This window comes from Zingiber officinale, chromosome 6B (assembly GCF_018446385.1).
Source record: "Zingiber officinale cultivar Zhangliang chromosome 6B, Zo_v1.1, whole genome shotgun sequence".
NCBI lineage: Eukaryota > Viridiplantae > Streptophyta > Magnoliopsida > Zingiberales > Zingiberaceae > Zingiber > Zingiber officinale.
Genome location: NC_055996.1, coordinates 70691087 through 70708646, shown reverse-complemented (window position 1 = coordinate 70708646; position 17560 = coordinate 70691087). Strand labels below are relative to the sequence as shown.

General features: G+C 39.3%; 1 protein-coding gene across 3 annotated transcripts; it reads right to left on the bottom strand.

Moving 5' to 3' along the window:
- Positions 1 to 10360: 10360 nt before the first annotated feature.
- LOC121992631 (proteinaceous RNase P 1, chloroplastic/mitochondrial-like) lies at positions 10361 to 17548 on the bottom strand. 3 transcript variants are annotated; one of them, XM_042547124.1, is made up of 9 exons: positions 16156 to 17548; positions 15879 to 15968; positions 15594 to 15775; positions 15123 to 15243; positions 14677 to 14745; positions 13941 to 14070; positions 12838 to 13085; positions 11754 to 12018; positions 10361 to 10876 (listed from the first exon to the last, which is right to left on the bottom strand). In XM_042547124.1, the coding sequence occupies exons 1-7, from the start codon at positions 17530 to 17532 to the stop codon at positions 12892 to 12894; spliced, it is 2163 nt and encodes a 720-aa protein (XP_042403058.1). In that variant the 5' UTR covers positions 17533 to 17548; the 3' UTR covers positions 10361 to 10876; positions 11754 to 12018; positions 12838 to 12891. The 3 variants fall into 3 exon arrangements, with proteins under 3 accessions (XP_042403058.1, XP_042403057.1, XP_042403056.1); XM_042547123.1 differs by having other exon boundaries at positions 10361 to 10800; XM_042547122.1 differs by having other exon boundaries at positions 10361 to 12018.
- Between the last annotated feature and the right edge of the window lie 12 nt (positions 17549 to 17560).

Genomic DNA, 17560 nt, shown 5'->3' with positions numbered 1-17560 from the left:
CCTAAAAAGGTAGATCCATTTTTGTCTTCTTTCCATGAGCAATATGTTGCGAGTACAGTGTTGTTAGCTGATTCGTATCCTTTGTGGATTGTAGATTCAGGAGCAACGAACCACGTAGCTCGTGATCGAGCTACATATGTAGAGTACCGTCGGTTACTAGCTGGCAACAAATGGATATATGTAGGAAACAATGCAAGAATTGAAGTCAAAGGAATTGGCACTTGCAAGCTCAACCTACGTGGTGGAGGCACCTTGTTTCTACATGATGTCCTATACGCTCTTGAGATTCGACGGAATCTGGTTTCCGTTATTTGTCTTCTTGATTTAGGTTACAATGTAAATTTTTATAACCGTTGTGTCGAACTTCGAATTAACTCTGTGTTAATTAGATATGGTTATGTAACAAATGATTTTATGGTTCTTGATGTAGAATCAAATAATAATAGTTGTTTTTCAAACATTGCTCTTACTAGTAATGTTGATGTTAATGATGAAATTTAGCATGCTAGATTGGGACATATAGGACAAGAACGAATGAATAGATTAGCTAAGGAGGGCCTTTTAGGCACTCATGCTAAGATTAACTTGTCTATATGTGAGCATTGTCTTGCTGGAAAGACGACTAGGAAACCATTTGGTAAGGCTATTAGGGCTGATTCACCATTGCAATTAATTCATTCGGATATTTGTGGTCCAATGAATGTGAAGGGTAGAAATGGGAGTTCTTATTTCATTACATTTATCGATGACTTCACACGTTTTGGTCATGTGTATTTGATTTCTCATAAATCTGAAGCATTGGATTGCTTTATTCGTTACTTGAACGAAGTTGAGAATCAATTGGAACGTAAGGTTAAAACCTTGCGCACTGACCGTGGAGGAGAATATTTGTCTGATCAGTTCAAGACAATGTGCAATGAGAAAGGGATTATTAGACAGCTAACTGTCCCTGGAACTCCACAGCAAAATGGGGTTGCTGAAAGAAGAAATAGGACTCTTCTTGAAATGGTTACGTCTATGATGGCGCAGGCTAATTTGCCAATCTCCTATTGGGGAGATGCATTATTAGTTGCGGCCTATATACTTAACAAAGTGCCTTCAAAGTCAGTTCCATCTACCCCCACATGAACGTTGGACAAGCAGAAAGCCGGATTTGAGTAATCTGAGACCTTGGGGGTCAGCTGCCTATGTTCATGATAAGACTCACGAATATGGAAAATTAGGACCCAGAGGTAAGAAGTGTATCTTTATAAGGTACTCTGAGACTTCTAAGGATTATGTTTTTATTGGTGAGCGACAAGATGGAACCATCTCTGAGATAGAGTCAAGAGATACTACTTTTCTAGAAACTGAGTTCCCAACACGAGGTGAAGTTGATAAGACAATTCCTCTATATGAGATAGAGGAGGAGGATAATGTTCCTTTATCAACAAATCAGGAGATGTCTGAATCTAGTCAACCGAGTGGGAGTAATTTGTCACTAAATGAGTCAGTTTCTCAACAGTCTAACCTTCGAAGAAGTAGTCATCAGATTATTCCTCGGAGAATGTTTGATATTGAGAATGAGGCATTGATGGTTCTCCCAGTTGATGACGAGGAACCTCGAACAGTTGAGGAAGCTTTGAGAAGCTCAGTTAGAAAAGAATGGAAAATTGCAATGGATGAAGAAATGGAGTCAATGAGGAAGAATCAAGTTTGGGATTTAGTCGATCTTCCTCCGGGCCAAAGGGCTATTGAGAATAAGTCAAAAATATCAATCAACAAATCAACCATCAACTATAATTGGATAATTTCTAAGCAAAAGTCCAACCAAGATTCCTTGATTGGAATATATGAGTAAGATCAAGGAACCAATTACACATGAATTATGTAATGGTGTTCCCCATACTCAATTAATGTCTCTTCAACCTAATTATTCAAGGGATGCATGATACATTTTGAATAATTTGGTTGTTCCTAGCATCTCACCCCATTTCTAGCAAACAAAAATATTTTGTTAAACCTTATAGTTTGTGTGAGATGTTCCCAAGTTGCCCAAAATCATTCCCAATTACTCTAGTCATTTTAATAGTCCTTATTGATCATGGTGTAGTTCTAATGACCTAAGGAGCCAAACACATTCCCAATTCCCTCCTTAAATGACTAAATTCATTCTCCGGAAGGGGTTTGGTGAAAATATCAGCTAGGTTTGACTTTGACTCCACATATGTGAGCACAATGTCACCCCTAGCTACGTGATCTCTAATAAAGTGATGACGCACTTCAATATGCTTGGTCCTTGAATGATGGACTGGATTTTTAGTTAGGTTGATCGTGCTAATGTTGTCACATAGCACTTGTACACCCTTATAAGAAAGTCCATAATCCTCTAGGGTGTGTATCATCCACAACAATTGCGATACACTCTCTCCCATGGCAATATATTCGGCCTCGGTCGTGGAGAGAGCAACACAATGTTGCTTCCGACTTGACCAACTAACTAAAGATGAACCTAAAAATTGGCAACCCCCACTAGTACTTTTCCGATCCAATTTGCACCCAGTATAGTCGGAATCGGTATAGCCTATCAAGTCAAAAGACTCTGTACGAGGGTACCATAGACCTACTCGAATTGTGCCCTTAAGGTATCTCAATATTCTCTTAACTGCAATTAAATGAGATTCCTTGGCACAGACTTGATATCTAGCGCACATGCCCACAGCAAAAAGTATGTCTGGTCGACTAGCTGTGAGATATAGAAGACTACCAATCATGCTTCTATATTGCGTTAGATCAATTGGTTTTCCACTCTCATCATTGTCAAGGCGAGTGCTTGTCGCCATTGGAGTGGACACTTCCTTAGAGTCACTCATATTGAATTTTCTAAGCATCTCTTGAATGTATTTTGCCTGATGGACATAAATTCCATCTCGAGTTTGTTTGATTTCAAGTCCGAGGAAGAATGTCAACTCTCCTACTAGACTCATCTCAAACTCACTTTCCATGTGAGAAATGAATTCATTCAAATAACCCTTGTTATTTGAGCCACAAATTATGTCATCGACATATACTTGGGCTACAAAAATGTTTTCACCATCTCTACGCAGAAATAGTGTTGGGTCTATTTGGCCTCTTACGAAACCCTTTTCTAGTAAATATGTTGACAACCTTTCGTACCAAGCTCGTGGTGCTTGTTTAAGCCCATAAAGTGCTTTCTTGAGCTTGTACACGTGGTTTGGAGCTTCGGTACTTACAAACCCCGATGGTTGTTCAACATAGACCTCTTCTTTAATGAAACCATTTAAGAAGGCAGATTTAACATCCATTTGATAGAGCTTGAAACCTCTATGTGCAGCAAAAGCTAGCATCAAACGAATGGACTCTAATCGGGCCACGGGAGCATAAGTCTCATCATAATCGAGCCCTTCGACTTGACTATAGCCCTTGGCTACAAGTCTTGCCTTGTTTCTTACAACTTCTCCCTTTTGGTTTAACTTGTTTTTGAAGACCCATTTAGTTCCAATAATGGTGGTCTTTTTCGGTCTAGAAACCAAGTCCCACACTTGGCTCCTTTCAAATTGACCTAATTCGTCTTGCATAGCTATGATCCAATCAGGATCGTGCAATGCTTAATCAACTAGTCTTGGTTCAATCTCTGAAATCAATGCAACTTCATTAGACTCATTTCTAAAGAATGACCTAGTCCTAACCCCTTGTTGGATATCTCCCACAATTTGGTCTTGGGGATGACTAGTGGTTATCCTAGATTGTCTTGGTGTTGGTGGTGCCTCATGAATGGTCTCACTAGGCACAGGCAAGGACTCAATATCAGGCAAGGGATCAACCGGAGCCCTTTGTTGCCTTTGCTCATCGTCATCAGAGTCAACCTCGACTCTTTCTTCATTTTGATCATTCAAACTTAGATTTCTAAGTTCAAGTTGAATTTCTCCTACATCCCTTGATTGTTCATTTGATTTAGGGATTTCTTCAAAAGCTATATCAGAGGACTCTTCAATCAATTTAGTCCTATTGTTGTAGACTCGATAGGCTTTGCTGGTGAGCGAGTACCCGACCAGTATCCCTTCATCAGCCTTGGTGAAAATTTTCCAAGATGGTCCTTGGTGTTCAAAATAAACACCTTACAACCAAACACCCTAAGATGTTTAATTGTAGGTGGTTTCCCAAACCAAAGTTCATGAGGAGTCTTTCCTAAAAACCTATGTATCAGGATTCGGTTTTGCACATAGCAAGCTGTATTCACAGCTTCAGCCCACAAGTAACTCGGTAGTGAGTACTCATTGAGCATGCTTCGTGCAGCCTCTTGTAAGACTCGGTTCTTTCTCTCCACAACCCCATTTTGCTGTGGGGTCCTTGGAGTTGAAAACTCATGTCTATACCCTTTTGCTTGACAAAATTCTAAGAACCTATGGTTTTGAAATTCACCACCATGATCACTTCTAATGGTTTTAATTGTTGTTGATTTTTCATTTTCAGTTCTTCTACAAAAAGAAATAAAAATATATATGGTTTGATCCTTAGTTTTCAAAAAGAAGGTCCATGTATATCTAGTAAAATCATCAATAATTACTAAACAATATCTACTACCATTCAATGAAATAACATTGTTACAATCAAACAAGTCCATATGTAATAAGTCTAAGGCAGTAGATGTACTCACAATGCTTTTACCTTTATGAGATGCTTTTGTTTGCTTACCCATTTGACATGCATCACATAGTTTGTTCTTTTGGTACTTGATGCTTGGTAAGCCTCGTACTAGTCCTTTGTTGGCCAACTTCCGAATGTTCTTCATGTTTACATGTGCCAACCTTCTATGCCAAAGCCAAGACTCTTCTTCTTTTGACATGAAACACTTAATCAAAGCATTAGTAGCACTTTTAAACGATACTTGATAAATATTATCAACCCTTGTGCCTACTAGTACCGTGTCAAGTGTGTCAATGTGTTTAACCAAACATTGACTTGAATGAAATTCAATTGTGTAACCCGTATCACACAATTGACTGACACTTAGGAGATTAAAAGTCATCCCCTTGACTAGAAGAACATTCTTGATGTGGAGACATTCGGATATATGAATGTCTCCAACCCTATAACCTTAAGACTACCATTATTGCCAAAAGACACATTACCTCTATTTTTATTTTGTATGGTAGAGAATAGTGACTTGTCCCCTGTCATGTGCTTGGAGCATCCACTATCAACAAACCAAGTTGATAGACGCTCCCCCTCGACCAATGCCTACAAGACACGAAAGACGGATGTTTTAGGTACCCAAATTCTGGGACCTAATGCATCTACAATGAGAGACTTAGGCACCCATGCCTTAGTCACCTTCTTCCTAGTCTCATGAACCCTAGAAACATGTGTTCTATGAAATTGGGTTCTTGACACTAAAGAAATAAAGCTAGACTCCTTAGGTTGGTATCCTAATCCAGCCTTGTTGTAAACCGCCCTTTGGGCATTTAGAATCATGTCTAAGGTCTTAGAGCTGGTTGAGAATTTCTCAAGCATTTTCTTGAGCTTCTCAATTTCACCCTTCAAGGTTTTGTTTTCATCCTCTAGGGCCTCTTGATAAAGGTCATCGACCTCATCTTCCCTAAGGGCCCTTAATTTCTCTATTTCATCTTTTAGCAGTTTAGTTTCTGTTTTTTATTTTTTAAGGGAAGTAGACAAATGTGCAATTGTTTTATAACACTTTTCTAAATGGGGAGATGTTACCTCTTCATCATCCGAAGATGATGAAGTCGCGGCTGAAGAGCTTGAGTCCTCACTCTCGGACTCGGACTCCTCTCTTGCCATGAGGGCTAACTGCCATGTACTCTTCTCCCTCTTCTCTTCCTCAGATGAACTTGAAGAAGACTCATCCCATGTAGCTTTTAGAGCCTTCTTCTTCTTGACTCTTTCCTCCTTCTTTTTGGCTCGTTCCTCCTTCCTTTTTAATTTGGACACTCGCTCCGATAGTGTCCCTTTTTGCTGCACTCATAACATGTAACATTAGTTTTGTCAATATTTTGTTCACTAGGTTTACCTTTCCCTTTGTATCTTCTGCTCCTTCTCATGATTCTTCTCACGAAGTTGGCCATCTCGCTTGATGATGATTCACCTTCATCATCGGACTCGGAGGAGGATGAAGATGAAACAATTTCTTTCTCCTTCTTCTTTTCTTTCTTCCTTCTTCCCTCCTTGCTCTTTTCTTCTGCAACCAAAGCAATACCTTTCTCTTTTTGCCCTTTGTTAGCAAGTTCATGTAATTCCATTTCACAAAAAAATTCATCTAACTTAACAATGGAAAGATCCTTGGATACCTTGTAGGCATCCACCATAGATGACCACAAGGCATTCCTAGGAAAAGCTTTTAGAGCATACCTTACGAGGTCACGGTTTTCTACTCGTTCATCCACCGAATGGAGACCATTGATGATCTCCTTGAACCTTCCATGTATCTCACTTACAGTTTCATTTTCCTTCATGACAAGGTTCTGTAGTTGGTTTAGGAACAAATCCTCTTGGCGATCCGAGAGTCTCGAGTCCCTTCTTGGAGCTCGATGAGCTTGTTCCATAGATCCTTCGCACTTGTGAAAGGACCAACCTTGACAAGTTGATCCTTGGCTATCCCACATTGCAAAGTGACAACCGCCTTGGCATCGGCTTGTCCCTTGCGAGTTTGCTCGATTGACCATCTCGATGAGTCAAGTTCCTTACCTTCTTCATCCTTTGGAGGTGAGAATCCCTCCTTGACGGAGAACCACATGGAGATATCGGTCTTGAGGTAATACTCCATGCGGCTTTTCCAGTATTGAAAATCTGCTCCATCGAAATAAGGTGGACGGTTGGTGCTGAGTCCCTCCTTCATGGCCATTGTTTAGCTCTTTGGGTTGTTAAGCCGTAATGAAGAGCACCAGGCTCTGATACCACTTGTTGGGATCTTAGATGGCTAGAGGGGGGTGAATAGCTCCTTTAAAAACTTAAACGAAAACTTCTACACAGATAATCGTTAGCACAGCGGAATTGGACAACTAAAGGAGAGAAAAAACACAAGCACACTAACACTAGGATTTACGAGGTTCGGGGATAACTTGCCCCTACTCCTCGGCGTGTCCGTAAGGTGGACGACTCCTTGATCTTCGGTAGATCGCACCCCGGATAAACTCCGGCTAAAGATCCTCCTTCTCGGTGGAGTAACCTCTCCACAAAGATCACAAGAGTAGATTTGAAAGTGAAGCACAATTACTTACAGAGTGTGGCTAAAGGATTGAACAGTTTAACTTACAGCCACGAAGCAGAAAAACAACGACAGGAGGAATCAGCCAAGAGCTCAACAAAAACGCACAGCCTCTTGCTTGAACGACAGAGAGAGTTTTTCCAGACTGTTCGCGATCCTCTCCTCTTCCTCCTTCTTATTTCTCTGCTTTCTTCACTGCGTTTGCCTGCATCGAATCACTGCAAACCAGTAGCGTATCACTGTCGCCAAACCAGGCGTCGCCAATCACGCTTCTTCCTCATCTGAACTCACACCAATACCATCCTTGGTCTTCACTGGTGTCTCTGAGCTCGAACCAATAAGGAAGAGTCAAGCTGATCGCAACCAGTGAGCCAACTGAACAAGCCAGTGAACGTTGACCCTTCTTTTGCACAATTTGCAGCGATAACCAGTAGAAAAACCATTTTGTTTTATTCCTTTGATAGTCATTGATTTGAATTCAAACATCACCATGGTACCTGCAGCCTGTAACCAGAAAAAAACTCACAAGCAGATGTTAGATCAGATGCATCAGAAACGAGTCAGAAATCTCAGAGAAGTAGCAGGAGACATGCGACATCACTGTGGATCGGTCAGCAGACCGATCCATAGGTTTCTGGACCGATCAGGAGATCGGTCCGGGAAGATCCTAATCGGTCTGTGGACCGATCAGACTATGTGTGGATCGGTCCACAGACCGTTCCACGCTTTCTCAGCGTTTCTGATCACTTCTTTCTGATCGGTCTGTAGACCGATCAGATACCCCACAGAATGCTTCTGTGTGGTTACTGATCGGTCCACAGACCGATCAGTTAACCCACAGAATACTTCTGTGTGGTTATTGATTGATCCACAGACCGATCAGTTAACCCACAGAAAGCTTCTGTGTGGATCCTGATCGGTCACCAGACCGATCAGATAGCCCACAGAAAGTCTGTGTGGTTACTGATCGGTCACCCGACCGATCAGTGATCTTGGAGTATCACTAGATCGGTCTGCAGACCGATCCAGACGACCAAGGTATCACTGGATCGGTCTGCAGACCGATCCAATGCTACCGAGTGAGTTTTGCAGCTTTCCAGCCCGAAACCCTGAGGTCTTCCTGGTCCCGAGACCGAGCTACCGAGCCCTCTCTGACCTAGTCCGGAGAACAAGCTACCGAGCCCTCTCTGACCTCATCCGGTCCAGAGAACGAGCTACCGAGCCCTCTCTGACTTCGTCCGGTCCAGAGAACGAGCTACCGAGCCCTCTCTAACTATTCCGTGCCAAGTCACCATACTTGGACTTTTCCCGTGCCAAGCTCCCTGCTTGGACTTTTTACCAGATGTCTGGTCAACCTTGACCCATCTGGATTTCCCTTGCCTGACTTCACTCACCAGGACTTTCCCTCCCAACTGATCAACCTCGATCAGTAGTCATTCTGAGTTAAATTAATATCTGATACAAACTTAAATCAGTGTCAACATCAAAACAACAGCCAGGTCAGACTGTATCAACACTTTCCCCTTCGTCTTCCTCAGCCTTCTTATTAAAGGTGCGTCCAAGCACAGATCCGGGGCGTGAAAAAGGAGAGGTTGATGCGAAGGTAATCAGCGAGACTGAGGCGCGAGGTGATCAGTGAGCAAAGAGAGAACGTCTAGGGACGGGATTTGGTTTGTGGAAGAGTCCGAGAAGGTTCCGTGTGGTGATCTTCTCGGCGACAACAGCAGCGACGTCTCCGGCGGTTCATCAGCAACTTCATCGACCGGCGTCTTCAGTTGCGGTTCTTCGGGAGATCAATGTGAGTGTTTATGGTTTCCGCATTATTATTTTAATTACTTCGTTTTAGCTTTCATGCTCTCAAAACTACCAACACTGACAAGTTGTTAGGATTCTCTACTCATATTACTGTCTGAGTATATCCCGACTAGCCTATAAAAGTCGTCTGTTTTTATGTCTGTCCTCACGTTAAGCTGCTTAGTTATGTTCTAGGTGTTTTGGAAATCCATTTGATAACTTGTGCATGTTGGGCGTATAATAATTTGGAGGTAAAAATGTACCTTAAATTATGGTCGAATTTGTAATGGAAACTATCTTACCTTTGTTCATATAAGGGGTGGGCATAGAACTCTATATACCCGCTTGATTTTATTATCGACTGGATACGATGTATTGTCGTGCAGAAACCAATAGGGACAATTAGTAATATGCTTGACTGGGCATGTATAGAGAGGCTTGTACGGAGTAAGGAGTTTGACCCTTCTCTCGCCCGACTCTATGACTAGCCGATTATGAGGTGAGTCAGAAATTCCGATTGATCTATCCTCGGCTATTGAATGATCATACATGTTATCTTATCGATTCAAGAGGAAAGCATTAAACCCCTTAGGTTTGATCGACTTGAGAGTCAGTCGGTCTAACCCCTTAGGTTCGACCAGTTTGAGGGCCGACCGATCTTAGCCCGAGTGGTCTGTAGTCCAGTTACACTGGACCCAAGAATCTTAGCGCTAGACGACTACCCAGACCAAGTAAGGAATATTCTTTTCCATTAATTTTAATTGGCACATCATCTTGAAGGTTTATTCGTTACAACATGTATCAACCTTAAAAAAAAAAAATCGATCTAAAAAATAAACCATAATATATACAAAATTAATAAGAAAATACAAATTAACACGTTGAATTTAATGTATAAAATTTATGACATTAAATGAATGTTTATGTAAGATTTAACCTTTTTCTTTTTTGCCACAAATAAATTGATACTTTTCTTCGTTAAATAACTTTATAGATACGTTTCAAAACTTACATCCTTAGGCAATACCTTTCTTGTCCCTACATTCTTTGATTTAATATACACTATCTAAAATTAATTAAATATTTATTTTTAAAATAATGAATTGTAGCTAACATTCAATATCTGTAATTTTAAAAATGTAAATTTTTCTAAAATTTAGTTTTTAAGAAAACTAACCCTCGCTCATTTTTCAAAAACACCCCAAAAATTATCTAGACTATGATTCCTTGAGAGGAAAGAAAGAGGATAAAATTTTGAATTTATAAAATTGAATGTTAAAAATTGGAAAACATAAAATTGCACTTAAAGCATTTTTCTTAGCAGAAGGGTCATGAGAAAAATGTTTCCCCCAAATGCTTGTCTTTCCGTTGTAGGAAACAAGCCCTTAAATAATTGTTCATCCATGACCATAACTTCATTTTGAAGCTTATTCTCCATTACAAATATGAATGGAGATTCAACAAATGAAAGCTTAATGTACAATCTGTTCAAACAATTACGGTATGCATTGGCTCTCACCTTCTCTTTTGTCATCGTCCTCATCTGCGCCCTCGTCATTTGTCGGCAAATGATACATTGTTCATACAAGCTTAATTATCAAACACTAACCTTCTTTTGTCGAACAGAGTTGAACTGATGATGACTTATTCCAAATGCAACAATCTAGAGAACAAATGAGCAAGGCAAAAGCTAACATTGTGTTCGTGATGGCGGTCGTGACGCAACCAAGAGTTGCAAAACAAGAATGAGCTGAGTAACCGATCAATGACGCAACCAATATCTGTAAACAAAAGTACAAGAGGAGGAGATAGCATGGACAAAGCAACTAGATATAGCAAAATATCCAGATGGCTTAGCTGCAAGGAAGCAACAGATGAAAGGTCACAACCAGGTAGTACTTTTTCGCAAGCTATTTCACAAGAACAGTTGGTAACTTGTATCAAAATTATGCGAAAACTCACCACTACACGCAATTTTGTTACATAAATGCTATATAACAACTAATTGGCATGTAAGTCGAATTTGGCACAATTTTGACACAAAAATTTGTCAAATGAATAGTAGAAAAAAGTTATTTAGTATAATACGTGAGACGACACTTGAATTGGGTTTCTTTTTATAATACGAGGATCCAACTCTGAATTCTTAGTTAACAAGAGCCATATCCGGTGAGGAAATAACAACTAAAAGTAATCCCACAGAGAAACTCACAAAGCAAACAAAATTCATGAAATCAAAGAATATATGGAGGACTCAAACCTTCTTATAGAGCAAAAATCAAGGCCAATTCCTGTGAAAGATATAATGTTTTTTTCCGAAAAACTTGAGACAACTTCTAAAAATTTAACAAACTTGTAAAAATTTAAAGCCACAAATTCTAAAGTCCAATCTCTGATTTTGAACAGCAATGTTACTAACTTTGTCTGAGAAGTATCTAAATGATTGCATGCAGGCAGCAAGAGGCAAATCTCAGGGAGACAAACTACAGATTCTAGAGGAAGAACAATTGATTCCATGAGATTCTAAGGAAAAGTTGATGCATGGGAGATGGCTAAATTGGATAAAATAAGAAAAAGGTAGGTTATTAGAACTTTATTATCAATTAAAAAAAACGTTCATCAGAACTGCTTTGCAGGTATGAAAAGATGAAGATTACTATTCTTGAATGGGAGAGCAATAAGAAGTCCAAAGCCAAACAGCATTTGGAGCGAAAACAGGTTAGCAATTACTTACTTTTCTTTACCATCATTGTCATCATCATCAGGTCGTGTCATCAGTTGGCTTCTTGGTCTGAATTTTGTAGGGGGATCCGGATTCTGGAACGCAGACAAGCAAGAGCATTGAGTGAATACCGTGATGAGGTACTGAGGATCGACAAATTTGCTGAGGAAGCAAAAGCCATTATGGAGGAAAGGAAGAGAAATGATGAGCTGGTGGTGTTGGAGAAAGAGAAGAGGATGAGATCCATGGGGAGAGTTCCACGTCGATGCTTGTGTTTCTGAAAATTTAATCAACAGAGAAGAAACTCACAGCATCAACACAAGTTACAGGAAATTTGCTTGCAAACATGATATCGATATTTGTATGAAGAATACTAACATCTCCTCTAACTTGATATGTATTTGCTTTAGAGTACAAGTTATCTAACAAAAGAATATAACAATGCAGTAATCAGAGACAAACTTTAATATCTAGCTCCTCTGTACTGGAGTGTTTGATATTGGATATCGCACTCATATCCGAGTAAATACATGAGACAAAGAGTTTGCAAGAAATTAGAGTTTGAACACAAAACACAGGAAAGCTACAAAAGGATATCTTCATGCTTGTAGAGCAGAAGATAGTCCCAAGTTCTTCTGTGAGTTGATTAGGGATGTCAAGAACCGAATTCAAATAATAAATTGAATCAAGTCCATCTGAAAAATTGATTTCCTAGATTTCAGGTTGGATTTTAGAGATGATTTTTTTATATAAAACCGAAATTAATTATATAAATCTATAGTTATAAACAATTATATACTATATAGTTATTATTTATACAGTGGCAAAGAGTCACAAAAATAAAAATTGATTGTATTTTCCCCACATTATAAAATGGCTAAGATTTTGAATAACTTGGCAAGATTAAAATCCCAAAGAAGATTCATAAAACATGGAAAAACAAGAACTGAAATCAGAACTAACCTGACCGAATATTTAGGATTCAAGGATTTAAGTCAGGTTCAGACACAATCAAGAGTCAAATAATATCGCCAATGGAAAAAACTTGACTGCAGAGCCAATTAATATAAAACCAATGGAAAACACTTGGCTATACCTTTGTAGGGTGACTTGCATCTGGCATTCAATACTAAGCCTAGAATCTTCCTTCTTATATTTGGAAATCAATCACACAATCATAGAGCTTCTCAGCTGCTTCAATGGTGCATAATATACCATATGGTTCTTTAGTTTTGCCATTGGCTAAACATTTGTGAGATTTTGTAAGGGTATTCTCCTTAAAGATTCCTTTGTGTGGGACATGATTCTTTGCTACAGCATATGGTGCAGGACTGCTCGTCAAATCTGTTTGAGAGGACAATAGATGACTAAGTTGGATATGAATTTGTAAAACAAGCATTAGTTGCTGAAAACTAATTTCTCTAAATATAACTAGAATTTCATAGACCAAAACAGGATCTTCCATGCATAATAGCAGGCCTTTTGGTTATATCTTATTTGCCTTCTTTCTTTGCATAAGTTCTACCAATGAAGATTGAACCATCGCAACTGATGCATTGGGACCACAAATAAATTTAAAAAAAAAAACACATTTCAACCATTTCTTGTTCACAAACCCAAGTAGCTAATGATATTGTTGCTGCTGTTTAGGGTTTTGGGATCAAATTCCACCTTAATGACTTGGGTCGGTTTATCCTTCACTTGCTCTATAGAGAAAGGATCTTACTTTGTTCATGATCTTTCAATATCCTGATTCCTGTTACTCACTTTGCTAAATTGCTTAACTTCTCCGGACAATGAACCATTAACATTGATAGTTTTTTCACATCAATATGCAGGATCTTACGGACTCAGTTTTTTAATTCCTTGGCAAGTTTCATGCTTTTATGCAATATTTTCCTTGATAGTTTTGAGGCTCAACTTTTTGTTGATAGTCCAATACTGCAGCATGAGCTATACTACAAATTTTTACAAAAGCATGGGCTAAAAGTTTGAATCTATCAATTGTCATTGATAAGTAAATAAATAACTAAGAATCATAAACAAGCTATAAGTACACACGCATATCATACTACAGTAATATATATACACAAACTGACAAAGTTCAGGCATTGAATAGATTACTAATGCTATGTGCAATAAAGACCAAAACATTCATAAAATTGAGTGTCGAGAATAATAATAAAAAAGCCATATTACCTCTAAGAGTACTTGATGTTGCTTCTTTTACATTGTGTAGGTTGTTGCGTGTCACACATAGCCAGGAGTGTTTCCTCTCATGCTCTTCTTTTATTGAGATTGGAATATGCCAATGGCCTCTCTCATTTTCCTGATAGTTCCAGAAAAGCAACCTTGCCTATTATGGCTACATATCTTTAGGAATGTTTATTTTTAATCGCAATAAAAAAAAAGGCAGCCCGGTGCACGAAGCTCCCGCCATGCAAGGTCCCGGGGAAGGATCCATTGTACGCAGTCTTACCCTGCTTTTTTGCAAGAGGTTGTTTCCAAGATTCGAACCAGTGACCTTTTGGTCACATGGCAACAACTTTACCGTTGCACCAAGGCTACCCTTCATTTTTAATCATAATCATAGTAAATAATGACTTAATTGCTAGGCGAGTGTACTCCAATCACATCTTAACTTTTGAATCCTTATCCTAGTCTTTAATTTCATCCCATGATGCTTGCATATTAAGATCATATTTACCTTCCAATATCATGTGTGCATAGGTAGCGTATTAGAAGACAGATCCTACAAATGATGTGGACAATACTACCACATCATTGTGTTTCAATAATGTTCATCATTGAAAATGAATGCACCTACAACTTCTCAATTAATTAAGCAATAAAACATGCTAGTTAAAGATTCTTTAACTCTGTTATTACCTTTTCTTGAAAATTTCTAACTATTAACTCAGTTACTGAAGCATACCTGAATAATAATAGAACATGGAGGTGGCATATGAAACTCCAAACTTCCATTATGGAAAGTGAAATGCACCTGTCATAGGGGCAAGTCATGAGTGACACCTTCACAATGAGATTTAAAATTGTTTCTATTATCAATAATATAGTTCCCTGCTAGGTTATCTTGGAGATGTATCAGAAATTTGAATAAGAAATAGCATACCCTGTCTTGTCATATTACAAGAGTGGAAAAGTGAAAAGAAAAGGCTAAAAGGATGTATGCATGAAAATTTCACAATATATAAGATTTCACATCCACAAAATCATGCAACGTCGATTGCAAATGTACAACTAGGAACAATTTGTAACCCATGTATTGAGGTTTCTTTTCCTTTTAAGATTTCATGATATGTCAATAGCATTTATTAAAGAATATCAGAATTCAAATAGTTCAGGAGTATTTATATTTACCTGATGTCTTTCTTTCCATCTTGGAATGAAGTTATTGCCTAAGACCTGGAATGTGTGGTCTCTCATCTCGTCATTTGTCACAATAAGGCATTTAAATTTTATAGCTGCATATAACCAGTACCTGGACAATATGTTATTATCCATGATAACATACTTTTAAGGAATATCAGATAATATCTTAAGAAAGGATAATATCTTAAAAGAAGATAGAAACATTGAGAAAGAAAACTTTTCGACTCCATATTCTCCATGTCAGTGCTAGTAAATATGTTGAAATAATTTGCTTTTCTCCAACAATACTGAGTTATGTCAGGCAATGTCCTTGTTCTTTCTCTAATTCGTTATTTTAATGCATGACATACACAACTTTTAAATATGTTGAAACAGTTTGTATTCTGTATTAATCAGATAGAATTCCATGTTCTTTAACAGTGAACTTTAAAAAAACCAAGAAAAGAGTAAAGCCCGCACCAATCATCATTAGATCCAGTAGGAGTTTCATAAAGCGCATCTGCATTCTTCCATTTCTCCAAATACTTCATGTTCATAGGATCTTTCATCTTGTTTCCAATGAGTCGTTTATTATGTACAATAATAAGTGGGCATCTCTTCATAGGTAGTTTCTGCCGTATGGCATTAACAACAGCACTGACCTAAAGGGGGAAAAAAAAACTCAAGAGGAAGATTAATACAACAGGAACACTAAATAAAAGCAAAAGTTCAAAGTATATTTGTCAACATTTTCTTGATGCACACCTTATTAACTGAGAACCGCTTCTGACTATAGAGAGCAACATTTGCTGCATCTACAACAGCTTCAAAAGGGCCATAGTAGTCCAACCATTTCTGTAATAAAAAATCGAGTTGTTAGTAACAAAACAAAATCATGCAAATTGCTGGTGAAAACAATTAGACATAATTTCGAAAATTGCAATTGACTGAGCATTATAGTCAACATTTTGCATGTTTGAAATGCATGAACTAAATACTCTCTCCACATTACTGGACAGTGATTTCAGGAGGAAGATCATACTTGAAACTTCTGAAAATTTGAATTCCTTTCTCTCTTGTTGGCCAGTGATGCAACAGACTTGGCAAAGCTTTCTGTCTCAACTGGATCAAGATCGATGGTTGCCAATTTGTGACCACAAGACATGCAGACACCATCTGGATCTACTGATGTGTGTGCCACACTCCATTTCCCTTTACCGAGCCAACCAAGCCCATGCCACCCCCCTCCACCATTCTCAATTGCCTCTGCTAATTTTTTCACATCCCATTTCCTTTTCCCCAGTCTTGACGCAGTCGAACTCTTGAACCAAGCCTCAATCAGCTCTGCTGTGGATGCAGAGACCTGTCTCACATTAGTTCTAAGCTTGTGTAGCAGGTAATACACCTTGTCACCTCTGCGAGCCGCAATGCTAATTCTTAGAAGTGCTTCCAACTCTGGTTCTTCAGGTTGGATGCCATTTTCCGACATGTGAGCTTCAACTTCGAATGCCTTATCAATGTCGCCTCTGTTGCAGAAGGTGAACAATGCAGGACCATACGACCGCACCCTTGCAGTTATACCCAAAAGCTTCATTCGCTTAACACAATCAAAGGCCATGTCACCATCGTCCATGGACATTGCTATTCGAGCCACAGATGTTAGAGCTGCTTCGCTCATGGCAATCTTCTCCAAGCACATTTTTTCATATATCTCAAGTCCTCTGGTTCGAGCATAGTCTCTGATGTCATCGCTTACTAGAATCGGAACAGAAGCTCTTCTACTTCCTTGGTCTGCATCTGCAACCAAATCTCCATCAATATGCCAATCTGGATCGGATTTAGAATTAACACTACCACTTTTAGCAGGATGAACGATGCCAACCGCCGCAGAAGAGCAAAGGTAAAGCAGCACATTGTAGTGGTACTGCTGCAATTTTATTCCTTGGCCGACCGCGGAGTCGTAGACGGCAATGGCTTCCATGACATCACCAGTTTTGGAGCAGGAATCCAGCTTAATTTTCATCTGCTTTCCAGAAACCCTAGCCTCGGATATCTTGCCGTCCTTCTTCATCCACCTGTCGACTCCATTTTCACTCACGCTTCTCGCCAAAGGTTCCGCCTTTTCACCTCTCGGCCACAAATTACCCTTCCTAGGTTTAGGGATTGCATACTCCACAAGAATCTTCTCCTGGGGCGGCCGTTCTCTGTGAAGTGCTCGATGCTCGGTGTGGGCTCCATGAGCGTTGGCGCAGGAAGAGAGATCGGAGAAGGCGTGGACGACGGTGGGGGTGAAGGGGGACGACAAGTGGAGGAAGAGGAAGCGGGCAAAGAAACGAGCTTTGAGAGGGAATCGAGACGGTGAAGTGCAGAATTCCACAGAGAAGGAAGAAATGAGGAAGTCGCTATGCACGGAAGCCATGCAGCGACGGAGAGACTTCAAAATGGAA

What these genes read in the sequence shown, in the direction of transcription:
- LOC121992631 (XM_042547122.1), bottom strand. Translation starts at nt 17,532, where the DNA reads ATGGCTTCCGTGCATAGCGACTTCCTCATTTCTTCCTTCTCTGTGGAA. An exon ending in CAAATTTTCAGAAGTTTCAA is followed by an intron (nt 15,969 to 16,155) that starts GTATGATCTTCC and finishes TTTTTATTACAG; the next exon opens with AAATGGTTGGACTACTATGG. An exon ending in ACTGGATCTAATGATGATTG is followed by an intron (nt 15,244 to 15,593) that starts GTGCGGGCTTTA and finishes CATATTGTCCAG; the next exon opens with GTACTGGTTATATGCAGCTA.